The sequence below is a fragment of the Mytilus edulis genome, chromosome 6, assembly GCF_963676685.1.
Source record: "Mytilus edulis chromosome 6, xbMytEdul2.2, whole genome shotgun sequence".
Lineage (NCBI taxonomy): Eukaryota > Metazoa > Mollusca > Bivalvia > Mytilida > Mytilidae > Mytilus > Mytilus edulis.
In genome coordinates, this window is record NC_092349.1 from 12,603,352 (window position 1) to 12,624,885 (window position 21,534).

The window sequence follows — 21,534 nt, forward strand, 5'->3', positions numbered from 1 at the left end:
ATTCTTTATTTTTGTCTAAGTTTTCATTTAACTCCTGTGTAAAATTCAAGTAATTCAACTTTATTTCTATTAAGTTTACAAACAGAAACCCATAAAACATCATATTTTTTATATATTTTTCTGAATGTTACGACTTCCCAGTAGTACAAGTTAACTTTTTTGGTTCCAATGCCGTGGTACGAGTTAACTTGCTTCCGTAATTCTAGGAGGAACCCTAAACTGGACCCCTATTGTGTTCACTTATCGCTACACTGACCTTTGGTGCGAAGCTATATATAGAACGGCGGACCAGTTAGGAACCCCATTTCTTACTCTTTAATTATTGAAGTTTCTTTGGGTCAGAGGGCATGACTCCTTTCCGTACACACTCCTCTGTTTACATTGAGATCTTTCTTCATATAATACGACGTTTACCGGCATTAACGAGTTAATTCTTCTTGACGAATACTTCGAAAAGGGAGACAACTCGAAACGATAACATGGAAGATTCCATTTCTGCTGAAGGGGTGTTATAGGTAATTTTACGATGAAACATTTATTTTAATTTAAATCATGCATGTGATTTACAATTATGCAACAACAATAGCCCTCCATATGCAGACAGACATAGAAAGAATCCCATGAGTTTCAAATTAATCAATAAAGCGGGGAATCACTCAATCTGATACCCCTTGAAATCAGGAAAACTACACGCATGTGGGGTCTCACTAATTAGCGACAAAAAGCGTCAAGAAGCGACAAGAAGAAAAATAATAAGTGACAAAAAGCAACAAGAAGGTATTTAGCGACAAGAATACATTTTGTTATCACATACATTAAAATATTTTTTAGGATTATATTGAAAGATGAAGAAATAAAAAAAATTCGATGAAGAGATTGTGTACTTTTTATTATCATATTGATAGATGTAGAAATTAAACATGTGTAAGAGCAAAGGAAATGTAAACGCTATAAAATGAAAATAAAAACAAAGATTTGTCACCTTCCTTTTGAAGGATTTAATAAAACAAAAACATGAAATATTATTTCCTTCCTAACTGTACAATTATTTTTTCCTGATAGGACCAACATTAGCTGTGGCTTCACTCTAAGGTAATACACAATTAAGAGCAACAAATGAGATTAACTAGGTGCATGTCCTTTGTTTTATTGCAACAATAACATCCATTAACACCTTCATCAATTACACGCACCAGAATATAAAATTATTGTACCGAATAGTGAACACCTGTTGAAATCTCAAGATTGTCATCAGTTTCCTTTAATCTTCAATCTATATGCATAAACATGATAAATATCGTTAAATGAGACAATACACTAAATAAAATATTCACATTTTAATTCTGTTTTCCTCTTGTTTGATTTCAGTTCTTAATTTGTATTTCACAATTTGTGTATGTATTTTCTGGACAATTATGCACAAATAATGCATTTTGCAAGTTAATTATATATTGTACAAAAATGGTTTTAAAAACAAATAAAAAGACAAAATATTCTTCCTGTGATACCTTATAAAATATCATGTAAATAAATGTAGCAACTGAATTAGATTTACAAGTTTCATTTTTCCCCCTATCAAAATTAATTTTCCTGTCGTTGAAATTGTTTTCTTTTGCACATTTTTTTAATATTTATTTCGAATAAGTAATATAAATAAAAAAATGTTTTCTTGTCGCTAAATAGTTTCTTGTTGCTAATATTATTCTTCTTGTCGCTTCTCGACGCTTTTTGTCTCTACAATTCTTTTTGTCTCTAATTAGTGAGACCACGCATGGACATTAATACATAAACAAACCGCGACTTGCGATTTGGAACAAGAACGTTTATCAAATGATATGATGAATGGTTCTCCATTTCTTTAAGAGAGTACAGTATCAAATATCAGTTTCATAACGGTAAAATATAGAAATACTCCACTTCAGTTCTTGTGACAGAAATAGAATTATCGATCGGCTTTCAGAGAACTCTCGCAAGTTATCAAAATTTGGGAATTCCCTCTGACGTGTTTCTAAATTTATAAAAACACTAAATATAAATACTGTTTAATTCTGATTTTCCGTATTGTTAAAAACACGCATATAAGTCAAGGAAAATATCACACATGAAGATTATGAGTGAAACATTACAGGAAAGTTGTTTATGTTCAATTGTTTTGCTTGTTTTTACCTTTTAAAGCAAGACAATCATAAGAATCTGAGATGTTGCCGAATGTTTAGAATAAAACGAATGACGTGAGGGAGTGTGTCATAGGGTCAATGGTAAAAGTCTACAGATTGCTTGACAGCAATCGTATCCCAATAAAATTACTCCTCTTTGAACACCTGTGTTTCTTCAAGGTCAAGATTTAGGACCCTACCTTTTCTGTATAGCTTGTTGAGCTAGATCTTGTTTCTGAAGATATTCCTCTCTAAACACTTGTGTTGTACGACCCAACAACTGATAACATTCTTGTTGGGTCATTTCAGTTTTTTTACCTGACCTTAAAATATATGTTATTAAAATGTAATCTCAATAAATAGACAATATAAATTGTAATTATTTTTCTCAGGTAAATTGTAATTATGGATGTGTCCATTTAATTTCTTTTTCAAAGAATAAAACATAAAGCAAGAACAGGATTTCTTTTTTTAGCAATATTTAAAATGTGAAGTTCATGCATACTTACTAAATTTATTAATAGGTTCACTGTTCTACAATCTGTTGAAAAGTATATTACAGCATTGCACAAGGTCATGTTTTTCTCTGACTGTTTATGAAGTTTTTAGACTAATAAGAATACACTAAATCCATTGGATATTGGATGTGTACTGATTGATATTTTAGTCTTAGATATGTGATCTTTATTTTAGTAGTTATTAGCTTTGAACTAGCGGTCAGTAACTGTGAGTACTGCAGATCTGTACTTTCTGTCCTTTGTGATGTGTTAGATGTATTTGCTTTGATGAGCTAAGGTATTAAAATGATTGTCTAGCTTGTTTTTGTGATATGCTGTTACAACACTGTCCCAGGTTAGGGGAAGATATTGCACCCACACTGCTGCTTTATGTGTGTGCTTGTCTCAAAGTCAGGAGCCTGTTATTCAGTGGTTGACCTTTGTTGCTGTATATCATATTCATTTTTCGTTTATTGTTGTGTACATAAATCAGGCAGTTTTTTCATTTGAATTGTTTTACATTTGTCGTCTCAAGGTCGTTTAAAGCAGTATTGTTTTTTGCTCATTGTTGAAGAGCTGTATAGTTACTAACTTCTACATTAATAAGTCTCTGGTAAAGAGTTGTCTTATTGCCAATTGTACCACATCTTTTTGATTTATACTAATTAATGATGAAAGGTGACAAAAATGTTGTGACAACTTACTTTAACAAGGGATTAGTGAAGTTCTTTTGTAACACCTTGGCTATATATTGATCAAATGGCTCCCTGGGTAATTTACGTAATGGAGATCTAATTGTCCCTGTTGGTGTCTGCAAACTAGATGTGGTATACGTTACCATTCTGGACCTGTGGATAGAATATAAGTAACTGTAAAAATAAACATTGTGTTGCATGCATTTATTTTTGCAATTTTTGAACAACAGGAATTTGGGCATAGAAATACTACTGTATAAATTTTAAAATGTCAGTATGTTTTTTGCAAAATCTTCCTAAACGGAATTTTTGTAATAATAAAAATCGTGGCAAAAATTCTGAATTTGCAGTTATTGAAAGAAAGATAACTCTTTTCATATGGAGATAACATTTTAAGTGTCTATGTTGTTATCACAAAAGAAGGAATTGAACAAATTAACTACTTGTACTTGTATTTCATAATTTTAAACTGTCACTAGAAAATACTGATATTTTGGATAGAATACATTTTTACTTGTAACACACATGAGATGTTACAGGAGTAATTTAACATGCAAAGGATGTCAAATTTTCTATATTTGAAGCCTCATATCTATCTTCCCAATTGAAAAAGATGTTACTGTTTGTTTTATACCTCCTGTACTATCAAACAGAAGACATTTGTTAGAGGAGTCATACCACTACAACTGAAAAACTGATACAAAAATCTACCTTTTGTGGTACTTCAGGGAGATCTTACCTAAAAAAAAGTGATATAAAATCTATATCACTGGTCAATGTTAACAAGGCTGATCCTTTCTGCCACTCCTTTACAACAGCTAGTCCTATTACTGGTGCTGGGGGCTATAGGGGAACTTACCTAAGAGGAAGTGATATGAACTCTATATCACTGGTCAATGTTAACAAGGCTGATCCTTTCTGCCACTCCTTTACAACAGCTAGTCCTATTACTGGTGCTGGGGGCTATAGGGGAACTTACCTAAGAGGAAGTGATATAAACTCTATATCACTGGTCAATGTTAACAAGGCTGATCCTTTCTGCCACTCCTTTACAACAGCTAGTCCTATTACTGGTGCTGGGGGCTATAGGGGAACTTACCTAAGAGGAAATGATATAAACTCTATATCACTGGTCAATGTTAACAAGGCTGATCCTTTCTGCCACTCCTTTACAACAGCTAGTCCTATTACTGGTGCTGGGGGCTATATGGGAACTTACCTAAGAGGAAGTGATATAAACTCTATATCACTGGTCAATGTTAACAAGGCTGATCCTTTCTGCCACTCCTTTACAACAGCTAGTCCTATTACTGGTGCTGGGGGCTATAGGGGAACTTACCTAAGAGGAAGTGATATAAACTCTATATCACTGGTCAATGTTAACAAGGCTGATCCTTTCTGCCACTCCTTTACAACAGCTAGTCCTATTACTGGTGCTGGGGGCTATAGGGGAACTTACCTAAGAGGAAGTGATATAAACTCTATATCACTGGTCAATGTTTTAACAAGGCTGATCCTTTCTGCCACTCCTTTACAACAGCTAGTCCTATTACTGGTGCTGGGGGCTATAGGGGAACTTACCTAAGAGGAAGTGATATGAACTCTATATCACTGGTCAATGTTAACAAGGCTGATCCTTTCTGCCACTCCTTTACAACAGCTAGTCCTATTACTGGTGCTGGGGGCTGTAGGGGAACTTACCTAAGAGGAAGTGATATAAACTCTATATCACTGGTCAATGTTAACAATGCTGATCCTTTCTGCCACTCCTTTACAATAGCTAGTCCTATTACTGGTGCTGGGGGCTATAGGGGAACTTACCTAAGAGGAAGTGATATAAACTCTATATCACTGGTCAATGTTAACAAGGCTGATCCTTTCTGCCACTCCTTTACAACAGCTAGTCCTATTACTGGTGCTGGGGGCTATAGGGGAACTTACCTAAGAGGAAGTGATATAAACTCTATATCACTGGTCAATGTTTTAACAAGGCTGATCCTTTCTGCCACTCCTTTACAACAGCTAGTCCTATTACTGGTGCTGGGGGCTATAGGGGAACTTACCTAAGAGGAAGTGATATGAACTCTATATCACTGGTCAATGTTAACAAGGCTGATCCTTTCTGCCACTCCTTTACAACAGCTAGTCCTATTACTGGTGCTGGGGGCTGTAGGGGAACTTACCTAAGAGGAAGTGATATAAACTCTATATCACTGGTCAATGTTAACAATGCTGATCCTTTCTGCCACTCCTTTACAACAGCTAGTCCTATTACTGGTGCTGGGGGCTATAGGGGAACTTACCTAAGAGGAAGTGATATAAACTCTATATCACTGGTCAATGTTAACAAGGCTGATCCTTTCTGCCACTCCTTTACAACAGCTAGTCCTATTACTGGTGCTGGGGGCTATAGGGGAACTTACCTAAGAGGAAGTGATATAAACTCTATATCACTGGTCAATGTTAACAAGGCTGATCCTTTCTGCCACTCCTTTACAACAGCTAGTCCTATTACTGGTGCTGGGGGCTATAGGGGAACTTACCTAAGAGGAAGTGATATGAACTCTATATCACTGGTCAATGTTAACAAGGCTGATCCTTTCTGCCACTCCTTTACAACAGCTAGTCCTATTACTGGTGCTGGGGGCTATAGGGGAACTTACCTAAGAGGAAGTGATATGAACTCTATATCACTGGTCAATGTTAACAAGGCTGATCCTTTCTGCCACTCCTTTACAACAGCTAGTCCTATTACTGGTGCTGGGGGCTATAGGGGAACTTACCTAAGAGGAAATGATATGAACTCTATATCACTGGTCAATGTTAACAAGGCTGATCCTTTCTGCCACTCCTTTACAACAGCTAGTCCTATTACTGGTGCTGGGGGACTGCAATTGAGAATAAAAGTCATACTATAAGTGTCAAAAATATTCAAATTCATGAGCAAGTTTTTAATAGTAAGATATCCATTGTAGAACATAGAAAAATAATGATCTTGTTTTAGTATCTATATTATAGTCTACAAATATCCGGTTTGAAAGAGGTATATTGACCATTTGAGGTCTTTTGTTAATTTTTGTTGTTGAATGGCTGTCCATATTTTACAACTTATTAGTCTAGTCAATCTAGCATAAAATTGACCCTAACCTTGAAGTTATTTCTACAGAACATTTTTTAGGAAACTTGAGGAAAACTAAAAAATCACGATTTTAAAATTCCTATGGAGATTTGCAAAAAGGCAGAAATATTAATAAAGTTTGATACAAAATTATAACTTTACCACTTCTATCCAACAAAATGGATTAATTCTTGATATGGTAGTCGTCTTGATAGTATACCAAACAACTCCAAAGGTGTTTTCATATCTTTTATCAAGCTACAACCTAGATTTCATAATTCATTAGATGACCATTTATTAGATTTTTCAGCATGTCAAGGTAAAGAATCTCAAATTTAATAAAACTAATTGAGCATACATTCCTCTTTTAGTGGTTTAAAGTTTCTTTATACATGGTAGATGCTGAACAAATATAATTTTCAAATATAAACAAAACCAAATTTTCGCATTATTTTTTCAAAATGGTCACAATGCCATAAATTTGGAATTTTTTTAATGAAAAAATGTGCAACAAAAATTAAAAATACGCATAACACTTTGATTTTGTACATTTCATGAGCAGAATAATTATAAAATATAGTCAAATACAAACTTATAACCCCATCAAAGTATCATACTTTACATGAATTTTAAGAAAATCAACCAAAAACTGACAAAAAAAACCCTAATTTTTGTGGAGTTATCTTCCTTTCCAATGTAAATTTCCATAAGAAATGAAAAATGCTGATTTTGAGTTTTCCTGATGTTAGATTTTATGGGACTTTTTACTGTGTATATCTGGGGCTTAATGCTATAGATAAGAACTTAAACATTTTCTGTTGCAATTAGTTTGAGGATCAAACTTAGTTTGACTGGACTAAATCCCATGTAACTAACTATACAAAAAGTTTTTTTTAATGATTTTTTAAAACTTTTCTTGATGTATTTATTTTAATAAAGACCAAAGTTTCACATATGACCATATGCAAATTATCTAATATAATGAGCAGTGACATGTTCACATATGGTATTTTTTTAGTTAAAATATGTTTTACACAAAATTAAGTAGAAAATTTGATGACATCATTGATCATTAACAATCCCCTAGATGGGAGAGGCTTTGTACACACTAAATGTTCCACTGTACATTCTAAATACTCAGTACTTTGTATTCCTTAACAAATAGTCATGTATAATATAAGACAGACAATTAACAAACCTAGATGGGAGAGGCTTTGTACACACTAAATGTTCCACTGTACATTCTAAATACTCAGTACTTTGTATTCCTTAACAAATAGTCATGTATAATATAAGACAGACAATTAACAAACCTAGATGGGAGAGGCTTTGTACACACTAAATGTTCCACTGTACATTCTAAATACTCAGTACTTTGTATTCCTTAACAAATAGTCATGTATAATATAAGACAGACAATTAACAAACCTAGATGGGAGAGGCTTTGTACACACTAAATGTTCCACTGTACATTCTTAATTCTCAGTACTTTGTATTCATTAACAAATAGTCATGTATTATATAAGACAGACAATTAACAAACCTAGATGGGAGAGGCTTTGTACACACTAAATGTTCCACTGTACATTCTAAATTCTCAGTACGTTGTATTCCTTAACAAATAGTCATGTATTATATAAGACAGACAATTAACAAACCTAGATGGGAGAGGCTTTGTACACACTAAATGTTCCACTGTACATTCTAAATTCTCAGTATGTTGTATTCCTTAACAAATAGTCATGTATAATATAAGACAGACAATTCACAAACCTAGATGGGAGAGGCTTTGTACACACTAAATGTTCCACTGTACATTCTAAATTCTCAGGCACATCAGCATCCTCTACAATAGAAACATTATATAACATCTCTTTAAAATTGTGCACATGCAGTCAAGGTCAGAAAAATCTGTAAACCTTCAAAGAGATCGCCATGAAAGAATGCCTTCTTGTAAAGAAACAGTGTCTATTTATTATATTCATTATCTGATATGTTAAAATTAGAAGTATTGAAAAAAAAATTGGCAATGTATCTAGGACTTTGTGCAGGACAACTTAGCCACTTAGGTAAAATTTATAGAAAGACAGATATATATGATGAACTTTAAAAGTAAATTGAGGATGTTCGCTTGTCATGTTTTGGAATTTCTGTCAGATTTTCGAAAATCCTTTGGTTCCATCCATTTGAAATTGAATGCCTTAAAAAAAATTGCCTGCTAACCCCATTTTTCTTTTTATTAATCTTTTACAAGTATAAATATAAGCCATCTGTAAAAATCGTATAAAATCTTTGTTACTTTTTAATAGTTTTATAGAAGATAAATCTGTCAATGGTAAAGCTATATGTGATAATGAAGTGTGAGATTCAGACACAGACTTAAATGCAAGATACCTTACTGCATGGGAAGATCTAAATCTATGCTTTGCTTTAATTTTGTGTTTTTTGCTGTGCATATACAGATCATGCATGTATACCCAATATCCTTTCTTTTCTTTTATTAATACATTCTTGTATAAAAGATACAAGTAGATGAAACATAAGTTTCATTTCAAACTCAAAATCCACTTCGTTTTGCAACCTAACTGTAAACAAGATTAATAAGGGATAAATATTTCTTGAAGTGAATTCTTATGCGTTTGACCCTTTGATACCTTCTGACAGGAAATATTGTTGATAGTATTCCTCTATCCACGGCAGAGCGACAGTGTGGACCCCAGCAGCATGTAAACAATGATATCTGTCAGGAGCCAACGCATCTGAAAAACAAACGTAATTTTCTCATTTATCATCAATTTCGTGGTTAAAATTATTGAATTTTAATAAGTACACCTTTCAAGTAAACATTTTAATAATGAAAGGCTATTTTTCAATTTTCAATCAAACTATCAAATGACCTTTCTATATGACTTTGAAGATAAGTTATTGCTATACTTATATTTGATAGTTCCCTTTTCTACTGGAATACTAATGAATGGTATTTAGATTAATAGAAATAGGATACACGTGGCAGAACTTTAAATTGAAGAAAAAAGATACTTTTATTTTTCAAATTCGTATCAGGTAAAATGACCATGATATCTATTCTAATAAAGATATCTTCTAATAATGGATTGGTTGATTGATTTTAAATGCCCCTTACAGCACTATCATGACTATAATCCTGGGCATCATATTTTATCGATGGAAGATGCAGCTAGACATTCCACTGACTTGGCAGAAACACTTTCTGACCATTGCATCAATGAAAATTTTATAAATATGGCAAGTTTATTGCAAAACTATTGTACATAACATTTCATTTCAATTCGTTTGTAGGGTGAAAGTGACATGCAAAGCTAATACTTCTGTACGCAAATAGATATCAGAAGATCTGGTATGATTGCCAATGAGACAACTCTCCATCCAAGTCACAATTTCTAAAAGTAAACCATTACAAGTCAAGGTACAGTCATCAAATGTCCATATTTTTTCATCATTATAACTTCAAAATAACTACATTGAGACATAAAATGTATTTGAGGATTGCATTATTTTGGCAATTTTAGAAGCTAGATAAGGAATCATGAATTTTAATATCAAATTATAATTTGGAGTAGATTATTTCCCTTTTCAAAAAGTAGAAATTAAATGCTTTGCTGCAATGAAGCTAAATGTGAATTTAACTAAAAGCTAAAAAGTTTTTAATTCATGTCAATTTAAAGATATTATTTTGTATATCTAAATATAGAAGTTATCAATGGTCCTCTGCCTTACAATATATACCGTAATCCAATGTTTGTAAAAAAAAGTAACACATTGTCTATTCTTATCTTTTACCTTTGCTCTACACTGCAGCTAACAGGTTTTTATCATGTTTATACCAGTATACTTCCAACAAGGGAAATAATTTGTATTCAGTTATTTTTTGGGGCTCTTTATAGCTTGCTGTTCGGTGTGAGCCAAGGCTCCATGATGAAGACTGCTCTTTGACCTATGATTGTTTTTCTTTTATCAATAGTGACCTGGATGGAGAGTTGTCTCATTGACATGCATACCACATCTTCTTATATCTATATATTATAAAATCAGATTCAACCTTTTGGCATTGTGCTTCTAAAAAGTGCAGAATCTTATAATTTGTGAAATTCATCAAATGAATAGTGTTAAATGATAATTTAAAAGCAAGGAATATTATCTTGAGAATGTAGATTTCTGAATGTGCTGTAAAACAACATCAGCCATTTTTGCTCATTAAAAGTCATTTCAATGAAAATCTGAAAATCGGCTTTTCACATTGCAGGGAATTAAGCCAAAAACATACATTTCCCCTCTGAATGTTGCAACATGGTTCCTTATTTTGTATATATTTCAGATGGTCAAGTTCAACTCAGTTAAATATTTGTCAAAATAATCACTTCCAAAATAACCATGACAACCTGTGTGAGTAAACAACACCTGAGTTTGAGGTCTTCCTCGACATGCTTTAATGTCACACAAATGATTAAATCAAGAGTTTAAATCAATTAATAAGTTTCACAAATTACCACAATGTTAAAAACTGACAATAAATTTAATATAACACTTCTAAAACAAACCTAGTACACGTGTCTAGAATGTTAAAAAACGGTCTAAACAACTGTTTTCTAAAGAAAACGAGATTCAATTTTGACAGGTTTTACACTTCTAATGACATGTTATACCTACGCCTTGCCATCAAGCTTTTGTCTTACCAGATGTATGTAGAAGTGACAATAAAACATCTTTTGTCATTAGAATCATAACATCATTAATAACTCGTTATAAATCAGGACAAGGTGAACGTTTTTATATAATTAAAATACTTTTAAAGTATACACAAAAAGGGGGAGGGGGAATTACGTGATACGGTTCTGGAAAGAGTTTTAATAGAAAAATGTGTCATGGAGACCATTTCGTTCAAAATACATAATACACTGGTCAGAATAAAATATTACTGGACAATGATCATATTACTAATAATTTCAAAAGTTTATTGGATATTTATTAAGTCTAGAAAATGTTATTTTACTGAATCTATGAATGTTTAAAATGTTGATTTTGACTACTTTGAAAAAACTGTAAATGGTTTAGAAAAAATACAATGGTAATACACATATTGTTAATCTGTTTTTAAGAGATGTCTTCCATACCTCAGCATATATTTTGTCAAAGAGGCAATAACTTTGAATTTTCTATCATCTGAATAACCTTTATTGAAATCCTAATAGACAAATTTTGTATCGAGTGCTTTCTACCAACCAAAACAGGAGCAAATGATTTTAATGAAGTAGGCACATTGTCACCATGACAACACAACTTCTTTCTTTTTGTATGAGTGTTTTGGTAAAAGAAGGTCATTCTTTTTTCTTATGACTGTGATAACATCTGCCATACTATTTACACAGTGATTCCTTTTGCATCACTTGTTGTGAATCAAATCAAGTCACAAATTATAAATTATACTCAATTTTATTTAGGGAAAAAATCAGACAGAGGTCATTATAAAATAGATACAAACAGATAGATCAACACATAAAAAAGCAATCAGCCCTTCTTAAGGTGATTATGTTAAATAACAAGTCATAAAACATTTTTTGACCTTAAACATTCATTAAAAATTATCTTGGAATGAATTATTCAAGAGAGGTAACTCCATCTATCATGAAATTTACAGCCAGTCAATGGAAAACTTCTATATGATTTACAGCTCCCAAGGGCAATGATCTGCCTTTAATTAGGCCAAATAAATTTGTTTCTGTGTTTCCTATTTCCCTACCTACCCTATATTTTAAGCTTAGAAATAGCCTACTTTAAAGTTTTTTTTTGTCATTCTTCAATAAGCACTGTTAGAGTCAGAATTTCTCTCTCATAGACTCAAAGTAAACAAAAATTGTAAAAATTTTGAAAAAAATGGTACCTACCTACATGTACCCTATTTTTATCAAAGATTTACCCACATATTATTTTATTTGGCCTAACCATCAAAATCTTAAAATTATTCCAGTAGTAGATTTTAATGTATATTTTCTTTTTTTGTGATAATGACAGATACTTTAAGATAATTCCAAATCTACCTTAAAATCAGAACAGGAACATTCTACAATCTAGATAATATTGCGTTACTTTGTTTACTAGTTATTAAATTACATATTCAATTAATAATTTACGATCAAGACAAAAAATATATATATATCACTTACAATAAAATAACTGTACGGTGACCACAATAAATCAAGCGTATATACCACATGACTGGCAGCGTGTCATGTCAATAAATATGACATATGCGATATGAATACTAATCATAATCTTTTGTCCACGGAAAAATGGACAAGTAAAAATCATTAATTCAAACGAAAATTTTCTGTCCAAATTTAGTCATGCCTGAAGATTAATTGTATTTTTCAAAAGGAAATAGTTTTGTAAGCAATAAATTGGGGGTTATGTATACAATTAATCAAATCTAAAATTAGTTAACGTTTTACACGGGGGTCAGCGCACCTAACAGGTAATTGAAAAATAAACAGAGATTGATGAAAAAGTTTTATAATCATAATAAAATTTTACCTATCCTCTTTCTTTGTTTCATTTAATTAATGAGGTTGAATCACAAATCTTATAGATAAAATTTGAACCTTGTGCGCCTTGTGAAATTCTTTTCAAAAAAACAAAAATAAAAAATAAGGAACTCATGAGAATATAGGGATTACTAATGATCTGTTGTACAGTGAATACTTTAATTGATAAATGAAATTGAAATTCATCAAAAGAATTTTGCATGTAATTGATTATTACTGTTTCAGAAGTCAAACTTTAAAAGATAGCATTTTTTTTGGCTCCTGAATATATTACAAACATGGTTTTCTTCTTTTGTTATTTTTATTGCAAAACAGTTGAATTTAGGTATTAATAATTTCAATACTAATGAGATCAAAAACAGTTTAAATTATTATATGCAATTTTAAAAAGATGGTCTTTTACAGAATGCTACAGTTGAAAAATGTGAATTTGAACTTATGTAAAATTCAAGATATTTAGAAAGGATAGACTTTAAATATTTAAATGTTGTGAAGAATCTGATTCTAAGAAGCCCCTCTCAAAAATGAAAATGCATGCTCATTAATTAGCTATTTAGCAGGGTCATTATAGAACAATAGAAAAGACAAAAGAATTTAAAAAAAAAAGTCTCGAGTTGTGTTAACTTTTGCATAAAGTTATCTAATAATCTAAATATAGAAAACAGATTTTTTAGGCTTCTTTTATGTGAACATGAAGAAGTATCCAACACTGGGGCTTTGATTTGTTATATATTTTTACAACAAGAAATCAACTATTAGTTAAATCCATATTATCATACATTGTCATTATTGTTTCATTATTTTTTTACATTTGTATCTTTATTTGTAATCATCATATGTTACATGCCCTTTATGGGTCAATAATTAGTTTAATTAAGTATTCCTATATATGCAAACTCTAAACAGAAAAAAAGTCACAAAATCACTACAAAAAAAGTCACAGGAAAAAAAGTCTCAAGAAAAAGTCACAGGAAAAAATAACAAGAAAAAAAGTCAAAATATGTGTTTGAGTTAAATAATTTATCAGAATTATGTAGGAATGCACATGAAAGTCGTTATGCACATGTATGCAATAAATAATCAAACTTGGGTTATTGAATGCATAGTAAACGCAAACAACAAAGTTTAAATTTTGACTGGAGCTTGTTTCCAAAATTTCATGTCTGAAAAAGAAGGAAATAAGCATTTCTAGAAATATTTTCTGATGTTACCTTTAATTATTTTGATAGGGCATGTAAAATCTTCTTCCACAGGTTCATAAGGGTCAACTCTTCCTGTTGCTAATGACAACTCCAATTCAACACTTTCAAAAACAAAGATGGAGGCCTCTGATGGGTGGTCATATTTTGTACTATTGGTAATACTGCTTTCTGCAAAACTGGCCTCAGACTGTAAATAAATTATCATTATCACTTCAAAATCTCATGAACTTCCAAGACTTGGAGTCATGCAAGTTTTAGGTAAAGATAATCCATATCTAGTTAACTTTTTTAAATTGTGACTTGGATGGAGAGATGTCTCATTGGAACTTCATACCACATCTTGTTATATCTATTCAAACTTCATCATTAAAATACTGAATTTAGTGTTTCAAGCACACTTTTTCAACTTAGTTCTGACAAGTTTTATGACGGAGAGCCTACACAACACATATGCCGTTATTTGCATCTTGATACTAAATACTTCTATATTATTCTGTTGAACTAATATTTTCGAAATTTTCCACTGGATGACAATTAATTACTGTGGATTGGCTATCAAATTTTTTCCTTGTTTCAAAAATTCCAATAGGGAATATATGTTACAGTTTTGTAGTAATAAACCATTATTAACGAAGTTTCTGCCACTGGCCTTCTTCGTTTTTTTCATTTTTCGTCCTTAACTACATGGTAGACATTTTACTTTGTTTAAGAAATTTTAATAAATGAGGCTTTGATAAAAGTGTTAAGTGTTGTGTGAGAAGAGGTGCATGGACGTCAATCTATACCTATATCATTGAGGTGCTATTGGTCTCTTCAAACCGTACAGCAGGTTATTTTTGCGGGTGTACAATTTTGTGATTTTCATTGAATAAGATATATTAATACGAAATAATTTGGCAGTTATTATTTTGGTAGATTCAAAATTTTTATCAATACCTTTGCATGTATAGTACTTTTTTGGATTAGTGGAATTTATTTTGGTGATTTTGTTCTATCCACAAAAATAGGTGAAAATTTACACCCCACGAAAAAATATACCCCTATACAGTATGACCTAGTTCACCTGTAATGTCATATCTTCTATATCTTGTGCTGGTATCAACAGACAATGGTGAAGTCGTCCCTCGCCTGTTGCTATGATGAGAGCTGTAGGAGTTGTTTCTAAGCATGATATGGCACAGGCGTCTACACCATAGTTGTCTTCTGCTGGTGGCTGCATAATAAGAGGTCCCTGGAGGGGAAACTTGGTTCCTCTACAAAAATGATAAAAATAGCATAACTAAATACTAAGATACATGTAATTTTGATAGGTTTAATTCAAACATTATGGTTCCATTAATTTTCATGGATATTTATTTTCAGGGATTGCGAAATGTTTGTATATTCGTTGATATGTGATTTGATGTTTTTCCCAAAGTATGCTGATAAGTCTATACTTGGTTGAACAAATTCTTGATTAAACTTTAATCACAACATACAAGAAAATTGGAATGCCATGAATAACAATTATTCTACAGTAGTCAGGCATTTTATTAATGATGTAACTAATCAGGTTTGTTTACAGCTAAGTGTAATTTCGATATGGCAGACATTTTTAAGAAGTAATTTTTATGGAATCAATATGCTCCAGACATCATATTAGGTGGTTGACTGGAACAGGAAAATTTTGAAAAACAAACTTTTTTCTGTTCCATTTAGATAATGTTCAAAATTTACTATCATCTCTGAACCGGGAACAGTATATCTAACAGAAAATGAATCTGACAGGCTTTTTAGTATAAAATTGATAAAATCTCAAACTTCTCATGACTTTGCCAGATTTATGGACTTTGGTAGAACTGAACTAGAGGCTCTAAAGAGCCTGTGTCGCTCACCTTGGTCTATGTGAATATTAAAGGAAGCAGATGGATTCATGACAAAATTGTGTTTTGGTGATGGTGATGTGTTTGTACATCTTACTTTACTGAACATTCTTGCTGCTTAAAATTATCTCTATCTATAATGAACTTGGCCCATTAGTTTCAGTGGAAAATGTTATTTTATTTTAATGAAAATTTTATAAAAATTGTTGAAAATTGACTATAAAGGACAATAACTCCTTAGGGGGTCAATTGACCATTTCGGTCATGTTGACTTATTTGTAAATCTTACTTTGCTGAACATTATTGCTGTTTACAGTTTATCTCTATCAATAATAATATTCAAGATAATGACCAAAAACAGCAAAATTTCCTTAAAACTAACAATTCAGGGTCAGCAACCCAACAACGGGTTGTCCAATTCATCTAAACATTTCAGAGCAGATAAATGTTGACTGATTAACAATTTAACCCCATGTCAGATTTGCTCTAAATGCTTTGGGTTTTGAGTTATAAGCCAAAAACTGCATTTTACCCCATGTTCTATTTTTAGCCATGGCGTTCATCTTGGTTCGATGGCCGGGTCACCGGACACATTTTTCAAACTACTAACCCAAAAGATGATTGTGGCCAAGTAGTTTCAGAGGAGAAGATTTTTGTAAAAGATTACTAAGATTTACAAAAAATGGTTAAAAATTGACGATAAAGGGCAATAACTCCTAAAGGGATCAACTGACCATTTCAGTCATGTTGACTTATTTGTAAATCTTACTTTGCTGAACATTATTGCTGTTTATAGTTTATCTCTATCTATAATAATATTGAAGATAATAACCAAAAACAGCAAAATTTCCTTAAAATTACTAATTCAGGGCCAGCAACCCAACAATGGGTTGTCCGATTCATCTGAAAATTTCAGGGCAGATAGATCTTGAACTGATAAACAATTTTACCCCACTTCAGATTTGCTCTAAATGCTTTGGGTTTTGAGTTATAAGCCAAAAACTGCTTTTTACCCCATGTTCTATTTTTAGCCATGGTGGCCATCTTGGTTTGATTGCCGGGTCAACGGACACATTTTTCAAACTACTAACCCAATAGATGATTGTGGCCAAGTTTGGATTAATTTGGCCCAGTTGTGTCAGAGGAGAAGATTTTTGTAAAATATTACTAAGATTTACGAAAAATGGTTAAAAATTGACTATAAAGGGCAATAACTCCTAAAGGGGTCAACTGACCATTTCAGTCATGTTGACTTATTTGTAAATCTTACTTTGCTGAACATTATTGCTGTTAACTGCTTATCTCTATATATAATAATATTCAAGATAATAACCCAAAACAGCAAAATTTCCTTAAAATTACTAATTCAGGAGCAGCAACCCAACAAGGGTTATCCGATTCATCTGAAAATTTCAGGGCAGATAGATCTTCACTTGTGCAACGATTCCAACCCTGTTAGATTTGCTCTAAATGCTTAGGTTTTTGAGTTATAAGCCAAAAACTGCATTTTACCCCTATGTTCTATTTTTAGCCATGGCGGCCATCTTGGATAGTTGGCCGGGTCACCGGACACATTTTTTAAATTAGATACCCCAATGATGATTGTGGCCAAGTTTGGTTTAATTTGGCCCAGTAGTTTCAGAGGAGAAGATTTTTGTAAAAGTTAACGACGACGCCGGACGCCGGATGCCAAGTGGTGAGAAAAGCTCACTTGGCCTTTCAGGCCAGGTGAGCTAAAAACTATTGGAACTGCATACATTTTGCCACAAAAAACAAAACAACAAAAATAAGTCTGATTTATTTGATGTGAAGTGTTTTAAAATGGTTTGTGAATTTGGGATGCAATCTGTGCCATTTTTTATTACCCTATTTGCATTATGTATCATTCTGTGATGAAATGATTGTTATTATAACAAATTTACAGATTAAAAGTTCGATATACTTGCAGCATTTTAATAAAACTTGCTTGAATGAAATTTTTTTGATACTATCAGAAATTATAAAGATAATAGGGAGGTTGTTTTTAACACATGTCCATTTCTATATTATAACTATAACCGACGATAAAATCGGCTACAATTAGCATGATTAGGAAAGGTCAAGTCACGCTAAAATATATGTTCCTGCTCTGAGTTACTATTTTCTAATATATACTAATGTATATCAAGAGCAAACTTTCACTTACCTAGAAACCTCTGTATAAGCCACCAAGACATCACCATTGCCTCTTACAATGTATGCTGGCCAAACGGTCACAGATGCTGTTTCTGTCTTGGTGTATGGTCTTTGTTTCTTTTTCAATGTTACAGGGGGCCCAAAATCAAAGGAAGCAGCATACTCTCCAAGCACAGCAGGAAATGAAACCTTGGTCGGTGATTGGTTGATATCTTGTGGTGCATTACTTAGTTTGATAACTTGGACGGGAATATTTGGTTCCTGTATATTATAAATACTGCAACAGAAAAGAAATCAATTTTATAGTACATGTACTAAAGTTGTAGTTATATGACACAGATCTATACATCGTAAAACTTAATTTTATTGAACAAAAAATATTTATCTTAAAGACATTTTGTCAAAAAATATTTTAAAATTACGGCATTTGTAACAAATTTCAATGTGATTTTCACCATTAAAATCAGCATTATTCCATTCTTCTTCTTTTGAATTGTTGAACATATTTATAGAAGGAATGTGTCCTTTTTGTTTAAACTACACAAGGTCTAGATAGGATAAATGAGGAGATTTGTGTGCAGTATAAGACTGGTGTATCTTTAAAGAAATTAAAGGATTTAAACTAACACCAAACCTAAAATAAATGAATATTCATATAGTGAAACCTGTTTAATCCGACACACTGGGTGACCTGAACAAAATATCAGATTAAGCAGGGTGTCAGAATACTCACTGACAGGTATTTATCTGCAAGGATAGACATATTTTGGGACCATGAAAATGCACCGGTTATAGCAGGTTGTTGGAATACTCAGGTGTCAGATTAGGCAGGTTACGCTATGTTTTAAATTATGAATGAGAAAGAAGTCCATCAATAAACCTTAATGTGTTGTCTGATGTCAGAAAAGCAATATGGCTGTCCGTCTCACTCCCAGGGTGCCACAATACTGTTAGCAGACGTACTCCATTATGGCCAGCAAAATAATGCTCAGCAACATTCAAAGATCTGCAAATAAACAAGTTTTAATATAATATATATATATAATACACAAATATTTTAAATATGTGTAAGGAAAAACAATAGCAAGTCACTAAAGTCTATTGGTTTTTATTCAAATTTCAATTTGCTATGACAAGGCCAGCTTTGTTATATCATTGCATGATTATTGGTCAGTTTTGAAGCTGGCAACCAGATTTCAGGAGGCTCTGATTTGTAATTCATGAATAAATTTCATGCTAATCATATGTTAGAGTATATAAGTATTTAGTAAAAAGGAAGTTTATAAATGTAAAAAAATGTAAGAACCTTGATAATAAGAATAACGCTTACGAAAGCTTGATTGCGAAAACTGCAAATAAATGTAAATTATGTTATGAGAAGGACAGATGGAGGTTTACAAGTATACCCCTCCTTCAAAATAGGGGTATTACAAACTCTGTTACTGTTGTTATAAACCACTGGTGTTTCTCTTTTGACCTACTTGCACTGAACACACTGCTTTCCACCTTCATAATCATTGTATTTTCCCCATCTCCGTGGCAACTCTATCACAGTAATACCAGTCTGACCCCATACTGCTAGATAATTCCCAGTTCTGTTGAAAATCAAACATTCCACATCAAACCTTGGTGCATCAGTACATAACAGTGTCTGTAAATAGAATTCAACAAATCATTTTTAGTTCATTTAGATGTACATAGGTCAAGTAGACAAGAGTGTCTAAAAGCCTTTAATCTTTTAAATTTAAAAAGTAAATTTACACTAGCCAGGGCCATTAAAAAATAAGAATGTGTCCCCAGTACACGAATGCCCCACTCGCACTATCATTTTCTATGTTCAGTGGACCGTGAATTTGGGGTAAACCCTCTAATTTGGCATTAAAATTAAAAAGGTTATATCATAGGGAACATGTATACTAAGTTTGAAGTCCATTGGACTTCAACTTCATCAAACTACCTTGACCAAAAACCTTAACCTGAAGCGAGATAGACGGACGGACGGACGAACGGTAGGATGAACGAATGCACAGACCAGAAAACATAATGCCCTTCTACTATCGTAGGTGGGGCATAAAAAAGAATATGTTTGTTTGCTCTTAACCTGCCTACCAAGAAAACAGCTGCCTACTCAAAATCATTATTGTCCTGTTTTGAAGAAGTTTTTTTCTAATCAGATAGGCATGTCACAGGACTAAACAAACATCTGACATTTCAATTTCCCTTTCCCAAAAAGAAAAGAAAAAGGAAAGGCTTACCTGCATCATGTACTTGTACCTTTCTACTGTCTCTACCAAAATATGTTTAAGCATGGCACAGGGATTGAAAATAGCACTATCACAATAACCTTTTTTACCACCATGCTTTGAATTTTAAAATCATGTTATTCCAGTCCAAACCCAATGAGGCCAATAACTTAAGTAAATAGAACTCTATCCATACATCCATACATTCAGAGCAATTTTAGAATAAAAATATTGGACCAGATTGGCTTGGGGATATTGGGTTTGAATTGACCCGAGTTTTCTTGACTTGAATTTACTTGGGTTTGAAAAACTTTATTTCTTCAATATGAGATGCAAGAAAGCAAACCATATAGGCAATAAGTCTCATCCCATATTTATTTCAGTAATTCTTTGACATTAGCATGAACATATAAAATTTCTATGTCATTCAAACCCAGGACTCGGTCTTGCTTTCTGTTGCAGAAAGAAAGACCTTAAAATACCTTTAGGGATGTGAGTTCCAAATCTTAGAGGCTGTTTATCTAATTAGTAGCAAGTAAGTACAGGCATCATTTGCAATGAAATTTATACAACACATAGAGTGAGACTTTAATAAAATATTGAATCTGAATCTACAACAGATGCTGACCAATAATGCAATTAAATGGCCAGAATGTGTGAAGAAAAGTGGATGACCTTCTGCTGTTGTCTGTTCTATGGTCGGGTTGTTGCGTCTTTAACATTCCCCATTTCCATTCTCATTTTTATAACAAAGTATAAATAAGTTGATTCCAAGAACTGGCAAGCCGTCTAGAGATCTTGATCTTCCACCATTACAATTATTAAGTATTACATGTATGAGAAATTACATATGAGGAAGACAAAAGTACCAGGAAACAATTTGTATTGTGTGAAAGTGAATGATGAAAAATATAAATGATGTTTTGTATAACTTACTTATTATATTCATCCCAAGTATAAAAACACAGAAGCCAATCAGTTGTCTTCTTTATTGTATAGAAGTTTATA

The 21,534-nt window shown here is 32.4% G+C and overlaps 1 protein-coding gene across 2 annotated transcripts in view; it reads right to left on the reverse strand.

Moving 5' to 3' along the window:
• Window positions 1-21,534, reverse strand: part of LOC139527121 (nucleoporin 88-like) — a 32,537-nt gene that overhangs the window by 10,578 nt on the left and 425 nt on the right. The window contains exons 2-11 of one of the 2 annotated variants that reach the window (XM_071322395.1): window positions 19,765-19,934; window positions 19,164-19,289; window positions 18,294-18,560; window positions 15,310-15,499; window positions 14,256-14,433; window positions 9,121-9,225; window positions 8,240-8,312; window positions 6,132-6,236; window positions 3,358-3,501; window positions 2,357-2,479 (exon numbers count right to left, since the gene is read on the reverse strand). In XM_071322395.1, coding sequence (XP_071178496.1) covers window positions 2,357-2,479; window positions 3,358-3,501; window positions 6,132-6,236; window positions 8,240-8,312; window positions 9,121-9,225; window positions 14,256-14,433; window positions 15,310-15,499; window positions 18,294-18,560; window positions 19,164-19,289; window positions 19,765-19,934 — 1,481 coding nt within the window. The other variant, XM_071322394.1, reaches the window with a different exon arrangement.